Source organism: Mustela putorius, unplaced genomic scaffold (genome assembly GCF_011764305.1).
Source record: "Mustela putorius furo isolate JIRA1106 unplaced genomic scaffold, ASM1176430v1.1 tig00000281_pilon_pilon_pilon, whole genome shotgun sequence".
Lineage (NCBI taxonomy): Eukaryota > Metazoa > Chordata > Mammalia > Carnivora > Mustelidae > Mustela > Mustela putorius.
This window is the reverse complement of record NW_025421343.1, coordinates 16,957,111-16,970,447: the sequence shown is the minus strand read 5'-3', so window position 1 is coordinate 16,970,447 and position 13,337 is coordinate 16,957,111. Positions and strand designations below refer to the sequence as shown.

Here is a 13,337-nt window from a genome sequence, read left to right as displayed (position 1 = left end):
TGGCCTTCGTTTTAAACGGAGTTCCTCCTTCAGGTTGGGGAGGGGAGAATTATCAATGAGGAGAGGAGATTCTTGGTCCCCGTCATGTGTGTTCTCATCCCCCACTAGCATGACTGAGAAGGGCACTCGTCCACTCGATGGAGAACTTGGTCTAGCTTAGGAAGCCCGTCTCCCGGCCGGACCGGTGCTGCTCTCTGAACGCCGAGCTGGAGCGGGATCGCCACTCCGCCACCCCCGGCCGGCGACGCGCGTCTCGGGCTCCCCAGCGGGGCCAGGGGACGGTCAAGGGCCGGGGGCGGCCCGTCCGGGGTGGGCTGGCGGCCGGGCGCGCGTGCGGGGCACCGGCCACGCGGCCTCGGCCGCCCTGGCCCGCGAGGCCCTCCGGATGCCCGCGCTCGTCCTCGGCGTCGCGCCCGGCCTCCTCGGGGAGCCGCGCGGGTTGGGCGCGCTCCCAGGCGCATTCCTGGCCGGGCAGCCCCTCCTCCTCGGCCTCGGCCCGGGGGCTGGCGCCTCCCCGCCTCGCCGGGGCTGTCTCGTGCGGGCGGCTGCGGACGCTCGTGGCCCGCGCGCGGCGCACCTGGACCCGAGACGGCGCCCGCCGCGCTCCGGGGCTCCCGCCGCCCTCCCTGCGCCAGCCGCTGCCGGGCCGCGGCGTGGGCCGGCCCGAGGCGGGGTCTCCCCTTCCCCAGCCGCGCGGTTCCCACCGGCAAGATGGTGCCCAGCTGTCCCCGCGCGCTCCTGCTGCCGCTGCTGCTGCTCCTCGCCTGCCCCGCGTCGCGGGCTTCCCAGGTCAGTGCCCTCCCGCCTCTCGCCCGTCCGGCTCGCCGGGGAGGCAACTCGGCGCTTGGAGGCTTGGGCAGGGAGCGCGGAGCGGCTCTTGGGACCCCCCCCCCCCCCCCCGCCCAGCCTGTCACCTGAGCCGCATCGCGAGCCGGGCGCCTGGGAAGACCCGGGCTGGTCCAGCGGCGCCGTCTGGGCGACAGCCTCGGTCCGCGGGGGACAGGGCTCCGCGTGACGACCGTGGGTCGGAGGAAGGTGACCCTGGGATGTATGAGACGCCGGGCTTTGGTGGGGCTCCCCCCTGGAGCTCCTGGTCACCCCGTGAGGGTGGAGACTGTCCCCGCCCTCCAGCTCCCAACATTCAAATTTCTAACTGAAACCTCTTTCCCACCGCCGCCGATTTTAAGCGCGCGCGGAGTCGGCGAGCGGCGTTTGCGCTGCGCGGGCAGACGCGGCCCGGGAGGTCTCTGAAGCCGTCGCATCGCGCGCTTAGGGGGGCCTTAGATTTGGGACTGCATTTTCTTGCCCACCCTGACAGACAGCTTGCCGTTTCGTTTTTCTCTCCCTGCCGTTTGTGTTTGTTGGAGTCTCACTGGGTTTATTTATGGGACCAGATTCACTTTTTATACTCACCAGTAAGAACCGATGGTTAAAATTGAGATAAGAATGCAGATATAAATACATCTTCCCATAGGTGGAAGGTGGAACTGGAATTGCTGAATTCTGAGCCAGCAACCGCCAGACTGGCCCTGGCGGCGGGAGACCCCTCCCCTGTGGCTGGCGTGGCGCGTGGCCCAGCATCACCAGCCTAAGCGGTACCAGTGGCGGAGGCAGAAGGAAAGCCTGCATTGACTCACTGAAAGCCCCATGAGTGCCCGGGTCTTGGCTAAGCATCATCCACGCCCTTAAATCTCAGAGCAGCCCTATGAGGTGGGGAGCACTGTCATCCCCATTTTGCAAAGGAGAGAACGGAGGCCCAAGGGGATTGTGACTTACTTAAGGTCACATGGCCAAGGAGTAGTCCCTCTCCTTGGATTCCAAACCTTTCCCCCTTCCCCGCCGACACTGGTTTATCGTCTAAATTCCTGAAGCAGGCGGGCACACTCACAGCCACCTAGAAGCCCCCGGGGTGCAGGAAGGAATTCCAGGCAGGGAGAACGCAGTTGAGACCGGAGGTGGGTGGTGTGAGTGCAGAAGTTGGGAGTAGGGGGCGCCTGGGAGGCGCAGTTGGTTAAGGGCCCCACTCTTGATTCGGGTTCAGGTAGTGATCTCAGGGTCCTGATCTCGGAGTGATGAGATCGTCCTTGGGTGGGGCACCGTGCTCAGCGCAAAACTGCTTAAGAGGCTCTCCCTCTGCCCTTTCCCACTTGCATGCATGCGCTTTCTCCCTCTCTCTCAAATAAATAAATAAATAAATAAATAAATAAATAAATCTTCTTCAAAAATTAAAAAAAAAAAAAAAAAAGTGGTCAGCAGGAAGCCATTCAGCCACCAGGCAGCAGGGGCTAGTCTGAGGCCACGCGATACCACCAACAGAGCAAGGGATGTCCCACCCACTTTGCAGAAGACAAAACAAAACAAAACACCAGGCCCAGAGGCAAAGGCCAGAAGCATAGGGTGGGCACATCTAGCTGGAGCCCTCAGAGTGGGAGAATGGACAGGACGTACCAGCAGATTCTGGGTCCCTGGCTCTGCCACTGCATCTCCGGATTGCCCAGACAACAGCAGGGACCCTGGCAGCTCTCAGATGTCTATGGCTGCTGCAGAGGCAGAAAATGAGCCCTCTCAGGCTCTGGTCCCCAGTCCCTGCCTCCTTGGGCTTTGTGAGGGGGAAAGGGAACAAAAGGGATTGTCTGTAGAAGTTGGTTTAAAAAGTTCTTGTGAAGGCGTCCTTCATCCAAAGTCTCTGGGCCACCCCCACCCAGGCCCTACCTGGGGGAGCCTGATAGGTAAACCATAAAGAAGGCCCCAGGAACACTCTTTACTGGGCTTCTTCTCATGTCTCCGGTCCTTGCTCTAATAAGCACCCCTTTGCAGAGGCCTTCCCAACCCCATGCTAAATGGGTCTCCTCCCTGCCCTTGTGTTTCCTATTTTGGTTCCATGAAAGGCTCTGGAATAGGATCACATTTGTAATAGTTTCTTCTGGTAGAATTTGAATTTACTGTCTGTCTGCTCCACTACAGGGCCCCAGGGCCAGGGACCATATCTGGGATTTTTACCCAGGGACCCCACATAGCTGGAGTTCAGCAGAATGAAGGGAGTGTGGTCATGCTGGTGCTTCTCTGAGCAGGACAGAGCTGGGCAGTCTCAGGGTAAACCTTGGCTGCACATCATGTCACCTGGGAATCTTCTAGAAATCTTGATGCCAGCCTTATCCCAGAGAATCTGATTCAGCTGGTCTGGGTTGGGGCTCAGGCATCAGTGTTTTTTTTTTTTTTTTAAGTGTCCCTAGTCATTTGAATCAGACAGGTGCATGAGACAGCTGCAGACCTAGGAAAGGGCCAAGGGGGCGTGGTTCAGAGTGGACAAAGAATTGGGATCACGAGGACCTGAGGGGCTGTGGCATAGCTGGAGTTGACCTGGTCTGAACACGTGATGAGCCTGGGGCTCTTGAACCCAACAATTAGGCTTGCTGGCCGGTGGAGATGCAGCTGGTGTTTGGAGAGTAAATGGCACTCATGGGACCATCGGCTGCCTCAGGGAGATGGGCAAAGTCCATGGCCATCCAAGGACCTCTAGCTCTAGGCAGTGGGATTTCCTCATAGTAGCCCCCACTGGGGGTCCTCTGCTAACCAGGAAATGTGCTCACTTTGTTCCATTAGGTGTAAGCCCAAGGAAGCATGATAGGTGTGTGTCTGTGAGTGTGTGCATGTGTCTGTGTGCCAGGGCCTGTGAGTATAACTGTGTCTGCATGAATGGGTGGTTGTGTTTGCTACGGGGTGTGTATGTGCGTGCATATCTGTGTGTGTGTGTGTGTGTGTGTGTGTGTGTGTTACAGGATAGGGGGAGGCTGCTTTCTGGAAGAGTCTGGAGCAGTAGTCTCATGGGAATGGACAGTATCATACCCTCTCCTGCCATCGTCCTCTGTGGCGTTCCACTTCTGTCCCTCTTGTCAGCGCCGGTGTCCTGAGTCACTTTGCAGTGGTTTTGTGATTAGCTGGATGGGAGCAGGTGGTGGTGAGGAAGGAAGGCAGGTTGAGCAGCATGGGGATCCCACGAGTGGGGGCCCTTTCTTAAAACTACTGCCCACTCTGTGGCCTTCCCCCTGGAAGAGAAACAGCCCTGTTGGGGAGACGAGAAAGGGAAATGTAACAACCCCCACTTCTCCTCCCCACAACAGCTCAAGGCGGGCAAGGAAGGCAGGGTCTCAGCTTCCTCCTTGCCTGGGGGGTGGTTCAGAAGGCTTTCCCTTCCCCAAAACTTCTCCTTGTGAACAGATGTCACAGGGTTTCAAATTCCACCATTAGAGGTTCATTCTTTTGGTGAGCTTCTCCCATTGGCTTTTTACAGTTGAATGAAGAAAACCTCCAGTTTTTGGAACACATTGCCATGATTTGTAGCATAGAACTATGTTCCATATGTGGTAACTGCCACCACAGTCAGGAGACTGCACCGCTGCCCAGAACTGATCTGTCCTTCATTGCCGTAGTTTTGTCTTCTCCACAATATCATACAAATGGAATCTACAAACTCATAGCCTTTTGAGTCTGGCTTTTTAAAATTTAGCATAATGCAGAAGAGAAGAGTCTTCTGTGTTGTTCCAGGTCTGCACAGTCGTTTTACTCATAGTTTGACGGAATCAGATTCCGTGGCCTAGGCGTACCACAGTCTGTGCATTGGTTCACCCACTGAACGGAGTGGACACCTCTAGTGTCATTTCTCTTTTTTGGTGATCACGAATGAAGCTGCTATAAACATTCTCATGCAGCTTTTATGTGTGTGAATAAATACGAATATTCATTTCTCTCTGGCAAATATCTAGGAGTGAGACTGCAGGGTCATACAGTAAATGTAAACTTCACTTGGTAAGAAACTGCCAAACAGTCTTCCATATTAGTTGCATCATTTTACGTTCCCACCAGCAATGGATAAAAAGACTCTGTCACTCTACATGCTCACCACTTAATAATGTCAGGTTGGTTGGTTTGTTTCCAAGCCATTCTGATAGGTATGTAGTGGTATCTTATTATGGTTTTCATCTCCATTTCCCTAAGGACTACTAAAATTGAGAATCTTTTTTGCCTAATATTGAGAATCTTATTTGCCATGAGTGGTCTATTGGGTAAAGTGTCTGCCCCTTTAAGAAATGGATTAATTTCTTACTGTTCAGTTGTGGGTGTTCTTTATATAGTCTCATTACTAGTCTTTTTCAGGCATGTGAACTGGAAATATTTTCTCTCAGTCGGTAGCTTGTCCACCCCAGAGCAAACATTTTAAATTTTGGTGAATCTAAACTGATCATTTTTTTTTTTAATTTTTATGGATCATGCCTTTGATGTCAAGTCTGAGAACTCTTTGCCCCGCTCCAGGTCCTGAAATTTCTCTTCTGTATTTTATTCCAATTTTTTGTATAGTTTTGCATTCTGACATTTAGATCTGTGATCTATTTGGAGTTAATGTTTGCACAAAGTGTGAGTTTTCTGTTGGGGATTGCTTTTTGCATATAGATTTCCAACTGTGCCAACATTGTAGAGAAGATGGTTGAGTTGCCATTGAATTATCACCACAACTTTGACAAAAATCAATTCGTCATGCAGGTACAGGACTATTTCTGCCAGTAACCCACTATCTTGATTACTGTAATTCCTTAGTAAGATTTCAAATCAGGTAGGTTTTAAGATGTTGTTATTCTTTTCCAAAAATTTTTTTTAAAGATTTTATTTATTTATTTGACAGAGAGAGATTACAAGTAGGCAGAGAGGCAGGCAGAGAGAGAGAGTAGGAAGCAGGCTCCCTGCTGAGCAGAGAGCCCGATGCGGGACTCGATCCCAGGACCCTGAGATCATGACCTGAGCCGAAGGCAGCAGCTTAACCCACTGAGCCACCCAGGCGCCCCAAAATTGTTTTGACTATTCTAGTTTCTTTTCCTTTCCATTAAAATCTTAGAATTAGCTTGTCTATTTCTTCTAGACAAGAAATTCTTTTGGAATTTTGATTGGGATTACATTAATGCTATTGATCGATTAGAGGTGAATTGGCATCTTAGCAATATTGGGTCTTCCAGTCTGTGGACATAATACATCTGTCCATTTATCTAGACCTTTGATTTCTTTCATCAACATTTAAAGATTTTAAAAATAAATATGCTTTGTTAGATTTATACCTAAGTGTTTCATTTTTGGAGCTCCTTTAAATGGTATTGTTTTATTAAATTTTCATTTCCAGTGGTATATTCCTTGTATATGGACATCTAATAGATTTTTCTTTGTTGACCCTGTATCCTGTGATATTGTGGAACTCACTTATTATGGAGTTTTGTTTTTATTTTTTATTTTGTAGATTCTCTCTAGGTTTTTTACATAAACGATTGTGTCATCTGTGAATATGGGCAGTTTAATCTCTTCCATGCTAATTTATGTGCCATTGGTTTATTTATTTAGCCCTATTACACTGACCGAAACCTCCAGTACTATGTTGAATAGGGAAGTGAACATCCTTGCCTTGTTCTAGAACTTAGGGAGAAAACATTCAGTTTTGGGGGGGGGGTTACGTTAAGTGTAGGTTTTTTGTAGATGTCATTTGGCAAGTTAAGATTTCTTTCAAAACATAATTTGGGAGAGTATTATGAATGAATGTTGAATTTTGTCATGTGCTTTTTTTCTGCTTGAATTGATATGATCCAGTGGTTTTTCTTCAGTCTGTTAAAAAGATGGATGACCAATTGATTTTCTTTCTTTCTTTCTTTCAAGATTTTATTTATTTATTTGACAGAGAGAGATCACAAGTAGACAGAGAGGAAGGCGGGGGTGGGGGGGGGGTGGGAGAGAAGCAGGCTCCCTGCTGAGCAGAGAGCCAGATGCAGGACTTGATCCCAGAACCCTGAGATCATGACCTGAGCCCAAAGCAGAGGCTTAACTCCAGATAATCCTAACTGGTTGTGGCTTTATTTCTCTATTTATATATATATTTCTCTGTATTCCTCTGTATTTATGGGATTGCATTTGCTAATATTTTGTTAGAATTTTTGCCTGTTTTCCTGAGGGACATCGGTATAGGGTCTGCACATTGTGGCCCTGTGGCCACATCCAGCACCCACCCCACCCCCACCCCCGCCCCCACAGTCAAATCTGGCCACACCCATATATTTATATATTTGTGCAGCTGCTTTTTGCCCTACAATTGCAGACTTGAGAGGTTGCATCAGAAGCCATATGGGCTTCAAAAAAGGAAATATGTACTTCTTGGCCCTCTGCAGATAATGTTTGCCGACCCCTGGTCCCGTCTTTGCAGGGTCCTGTTACCCGGGTAGTGCTGGCTTCATAAAATGAGCAAAGTGTTCTTTGTCTTCTGTTTTCTGGAAGAGATTGTGTACGATTTGTCAGTTCTTGAAATGTTTGGTAGAATTTACCAATGAAATCATGAGGGCCTGGAGACTTCTTTTCTGGAAGGTTTTGCGCTATGAATTCAATTTCTTTGACAGATACAGAACTGTTTGGGTTAGCTTTCTTCTTTGGGTAAGTTTTGGTAGTTTGTGGCTTTCAAAACATTGATCTGTAGTTCTCTCTCTCTTGAGACAACTGCTTCTGAATGCCCTGGAGTTTACTCCACATTCTAAACAGCCAGTGTCCTGTGATGACAGATAGATACTCTGTTCCATTGTTCACACAGAGCCAAATAGTCTACTAGGATTAACGCTCTTTCTTGTGCAACTCTGTGGTTGTCTTGAAGTTTCTCCCTCTTTGCCTTCAGTTGAATACATAAGCACAGTGGTTTCTAGCTCTTTTCCTATTCCACGCTCTGTCCGGGCTGCTTTCCCTTGGAGCCTGTATTCCCCAGTCCCGCTGACCCTGACTTTGGCTGCCTGCTCTTCTGAGCTGGAGTCTATGTTTTATAGATCATACCTCTTCCTCTTTCTTGGCTTCCTCCCTTGTTTTTTTGAACGCATCCCCAGGAAAATGATGTTTTAATTTGCAATCGTTAGGCATTCCCAGACCACTTTCCTACTGTAGCTATTACCATTTTTCCACACCGACCCTTTAAAGCAGTCAGCAGTAGCACCGCTATCCCCAGGCTGTCCATGGGGGTCTTGAGGCGCCCCGGAAAGTGGCTGCGGAAACCTCTCGTGGGGAGCACGGCCACGGGCAGGAAGAAGTTAGGGGAGGACCGCTGCCCCACCACTGTCCCCTCCTGACTGAGTCCAGGAAGGGGGGATCCGAGGCGGAGTCCTTGGTCTGCGATGAATGACATGAGGGGTCAAAGGGGGAAAACCCAAGGAGCTTGTCTGTCCCCAGCAGAGCGGGGGGCCGCTCAGCCCGGTCAGCGGCGCTGCTGCGTCGGGTCCATCGCCGGGCCCTGCCCCGCGTCTAGGCTGACAGGGCTCGTTGGTCACTTCAGAGCTCAGAGTGGAAGGACACCACGACTGACGAGGGGTGTCTGCAGGGATGGATGGGGATGGGCTGAAGCGACAGGCACAAGGGAAGCCATCCAGATTCCCTACTTTTTGAGAGTTTGCATGGGGTCACTTCACTTTTAAGGAGGACCTACATGAGGACCCGTTCCCGCTCTCCGAAGGAAATCCCAAGAGGATTTTCGCTTTTATGAAAAAAGGCGCAAAGCAAAAACAGCGATCCGCGTTAAGTTTTGCCGCGAGCGGGTAAAGCCGCGGCCGCACCGCGAGCTGCGAGAGTGGCGCCACCCAGCGCCTCCCCCGGAAACTGCACTCAGCATCTCAGCCTCCGGCCGCCAAATGGGGTCTGGGAGCCTCTGTGCTTTGTCTGGGGAACTTCAAATAAACTTCCATATAAATTAATGGTAGTTGCATCTTTGCTTTACCCCACTTTGGCTTGCAAAAAGGTTTCCGAGGAACGCTCCACTTTCAGATACAGGGGGTGGAGGGGTTGGAGGTGAACGGACCCAGATTTCACAAAACAAGTATTCGGTGCCTCCAGAAGCCCAGGTGCCAGGATCAAAACAGACAGGGACCCAGCTTTTGGTTTTGAAAGAGCTGTCCTGGATCTGAATTCGTCAGTCCAGTAGGGTAAGTGGAGCTGGGCTCAGCTGGGCTGTTCTGCTGCTCTGCTCCAGACCCGGCCCCTCGGGACTGACACCCTCCTCCATGTGTGGGCAGTTGCCACATTAGCTGGGGCCGGTTGGTCTCGGGTTGTGGGATGCATCTCTCGGCTCTGCCCACACAGACTCTCTTTCTCCAGCAGGCTAGCCTGGCCTTTTCCCATGATGTGGCGGTAGAGGGCTGAAGCTGCGCACAATGCACGAGACTTCTAGAGACCATGTTCTAAAATGAATCTGGCCTGGGTCCCCTGGGTGGCTCAGTCGGTTAAGTGTCAGGTCATGATCTCAGGGTCCTGGGATGGAGCCCTACCTCCAGCTCCATGCTCAGCAGGGTGTCTCCTTCTCCCTCTGCCCTTCCTTGTGCTGTCTTTCCCTGTCTCTAAATAAATAAATAAATAAAATCTTAAAAAAAAAAAAAAAAGAACCTGAGATTTGGGGGTTGTCCAGGTATGGTGAAGGAAGGGGTGACACAGGGTAAAGGGGCTAGCCAAGTTGGGATTGTCTAGTTTGACTAATTTTAGAGGGGGGCAGTGCGAGAGATGGGGAGGCTGAGGGGGTGTTAGTGCCTCACACAGGCAAGAGCCAGAGAAAGCAGGGGAATGATTCTGGACTCGTTGGCTGTGCTGGGGGTGGGGACAGGGTGTTGGGGGTTTGCTGCCTCTAGGAGTGTGCTAGCCCTGAGAGGGGCAGTCCGAGCCAAGTCGGCAAGGCCCAGATGTCAAAACATCAGATACAGAAACTAGACAATACGGCTAATCCAGATCCAGCCTTGGAGCTGGTCTTTCACTCCCACTAATTCTGTTCGCCAAGGCAAGTCACAAGCAAGTCACAAGGCCAGCGTAGATCCAGGAGGTGAGAAAACAGATTTCCACCTTTTTTTTTTTAAAGATTTTTTTATTTATTTATGAGAGGGAGAACATGAGCAAGAGAGTGAGAGAGAGCACAAGCAGGACAGAGGGACCAAGGGAGAGGCAGGCTCCCCGATGAGCAGGGGGTCTTACATGGGGCTCCATCTCAAGACCCCGGGATCGTGACCCACTCTGAAGGCAGATGTTTAAATGACCACTGAGTCACCAAGGTGCCCAGATTTCCATCTTTATGGGGCCAGCCGCACAGTCTCCTTGCGGATGATGGGGATGGCTGGAGCGGGAGTGGGGGGTGGACTGTAGCTGTTTCTGTCAACTTTCCCACAGAGTCACCCAGAGATGTACTCCAGGCAAAGGTGTGCAGTGAGGACAGGGGACAGAGAGGCCTTCCTGGCACCTTGGGCCTTCTCCAGCAATTTCATCCTCTCTCTGGCACCTTCAGGAATGGGCCTCAAGTCCTATCCAGGATAGTCCTGATTACAAAGAAGAATGGAAGCCCCTTCGCTCCCCAAGGGTAGGGGGAAGTGGGTATTGGGTAGTAGGTATTGACAGTGGGGACAGCGGGGACAGTGTGGACAGAATGGGACAGGCCCATTCACACCAGAGGAGCAGTCGTGTCTGACACCACACCGAATTCCAGGCAGACCAGACCATCTTGGTCTGTGCAGCTGCTCCCCGCACCGTCTGGACACCAGCCCTCCCTCCATGGCCACCAGCCCTGCCTCCCAGCCAGCTGCCCGTGCTCCCGAAGTCTCCAGACTGTTGACAGAAGCCCGAGTGTGCTGGTCACTCCCTTGATCCGCAGGGACAGTGACGGGACTGCTGGACAGCTGCCAACCTTCTCAAGGCTCGTGCAGCCCGAAGGGACATGGGGACATTGGGGCAGGTAGAACTTTCTACATCCTTTCAAACCGCCAACCAGAGTCTTCCATGCTTTTCAGTAACTGCCTAGGTCCTAAAATTAGGCCATTACATTTTCATGAAAGAAAAAATAAGTCCCTATACTTTGACAGGATCTACATCTACCCACTCCAATAAATAAAGCTATACCTCAAGGAAGTAATCATTTTTTTTTTTCCTTGTGTATGGGAAGATGTGGGCCCCTCTGGCAGTCTGGGCACCTGAATCTCCCTTGGGAGGAAGCTAAATGGGAAGCAAGGCCCAAGCCACTCATCCTGGGGTTGGGTTTCCACGTAAGATGGAGACACGACAGGTATACACATCAAATTCTGGGGAGAGCTGGGGAAAGGCTAGCGGCAACTCCAGGCAACTCCAAAGCCCCCAAGCTGTGTGTTGGCCCCCCTGAGGCCTTTTGGATCGGCCAGTGACTCAGACATTTCTCTTTACTCTGGAGATTAATGTACCTCTAGAACCTCAACAGAAGAGGAGGCACCCTGCAAGCCCCAAAGGAACTCTTCCCTCTGCACACCTGGGCTGTGTCCCCCATCTCCGCAGGAGGGGCTGGGGTCAGAGAGCATCAGCTGTAACTGGGCACATGGCCCAGGGAGCCGAGGGCATAGATGCTTCCCAGCCTCTCTGAAGAAAGGGAAAGCACCGCAGAGTTCAGGGCAGGGAGGGGTGTCTGTAGAATCAGAGAAAAAAAAGAAACAAAGAGAAGCTGCTTCCAGAGAAGTAGCAGTCATTTACACTGTAGTGAGAAAACATAAAACAAGTGAGAATCCTCGGAATATGTTGGTATCACCTCAGGGGCTCCTGTGATTTGGGCCTTTTGTCTGATTGCATGATTCAAGATTTTACCCTCCCAGAAGGACGCTAACACATAAGATACTGTGCTCATTCCACAACTATGTCCTGAGAACCCATTCTGCTTCCGGGCCCAGTGTTGTTCCGGCCTGGGGAGGCTGCAGGGCCCCAGGCACTATAGCAAGTGGAAAAGACTCACAGTACCTGATCGGTGTCTTGGCTCCCACTCTTCCTGGCTGAGTGCCCTGGGGCAAGTTTCTGCCTTTAAAGAATCCCTTTCCTCCTATGAACACTGAGGGTAAGAGACACACACACATCTCGAGGACTGTAGTAATGAGGAAACGCCATTTAGAGCATGTGTTCACTGTAAGTGCTCAGGATGTGGTAGGCGAGGGGAAGCTGAGGAGGACACAGGCCCTGCTGTCATGGAGCTTACCAAGCAGGGAGAGGAAAGCAAGATAAAACTGAAAAGTATCCAAAGGCAGACAACTGAATTGGGGTGCTGTTTTGAAGGAAGGTCAGGAGGCTACTGAACACTGAGCAGGCAGGTGCTCTCTGAGAGGGGACTCCTCAGGGAAAGTGGAAGCACAGGACCTGACTTCTGAGGACCAGGGGCAGATGTTCTGAGCAGAGCAGTGCAGATGCCCTGAGGTAGAAACGAGCTTCCTGAGGCATGTGGAGAGACTCAGAGGAGGTCCAAATACCGGAGTTCAGTGGACAGAGTGGGATGCTCAATCTCGGCACAGCTGGCAGGGGCTGGGCTTGATCAGGTCTGTAAGCAGAGTCATAGTCCCCAAAGAGGTCTATATTCTCATCCCTGAAACCAGTAAACCTGACCTTGATTTTATTTTATTTTTTTAAAGATTTTATTTATTTATTTGACAGAGATCACAAGTAGGCAGAGAGACAGGCAGAGAGATGGGGGAAGCAGGCTCCCCGCTGAGCAGAGAGCCCGACACGGGGCTCGATCCCAGGAACCTGGGATCATGACCCGAGCCGAAGGCAGAGGCTTTAACCCACTGAGCCACCCAGGTGCCCCCTGACCTTGATTTTAGCCCAGTGAGATCCATGTCCGATTTCTGACCTACAGAACTATAAGAAAATAAATTCATGTTGTTTTAAGCTGTTGTTTTTTATTATTATTAACACATAATGTATTATTTGCTTCAGGGTTACGGGTCTGTGATTCATCAGTCTTACACAATTCACAGCGCTCACCATAGCATATACCTTCCCCAACGTCCATCACCCAGCCACCCCCATTCCTCCCACCCCCCTCCACTCCAGCAACCCTCAGTTTGTTTCCTGAGATTAAGAGTCTCTTATGGTTTGTCTCCCTCTCTGGTTTCATCTTGTTTTATTTTCCCCTCCCTTCCCCTATGATCCTCTGTCTTGTTTCTCAAATTCCTCAAATCACTGAGATCATACGATAATTGTCTTTCTCTGACTGATTTATTTCACTCAGCATAATAACCTCTAGTTCCATCCACATCATTGCAAATGGCAAGATTTCAATTTTTTATGGCTGCATAACATTCCATTTTGTGTGTGTGTGTGTGTGTGTGTGTGTGCATCACATCTTCTTTATGCATTCCTCTGTTGATGGACATCTAGGTTTTTTCCACAGTTTGGCTGTTGGGGACAATTGCTGCTATAAATACTCGGGTGCACATGCCCCCTCAGATCACTAGATTTGTATCTTTAGGGTAAGTACCCAGTCGTGCGATCTCTAGGTCATAGGTAGCTCTATTTTCAAC

General features: G+C 50.8%; 1 protein-coding gene across 1 annotated transcript in view; it reads left to right on the top strand.

Annotated features, from left to right (window-relative positions):
* The first annotated feature begins 515 nt into the window (after positions 1–515).
* FBLN7 (fibulin 7) overlaps positions 516–13,337 on the top strand; it is a 49,438-nt gene continuing 36,616 nt past the window's right edge. The window contains exon 1 of the mRNA XM_045079142.1: positions 516–789. Within this exon, the coding sequence (XP_044935077.1) occupies positions 712–789 (78 nt within the window). The 5' untranslated portion in view covers positions 516–711. The remainder of the gene's footprint in view (positions 790–13,337) is intronic.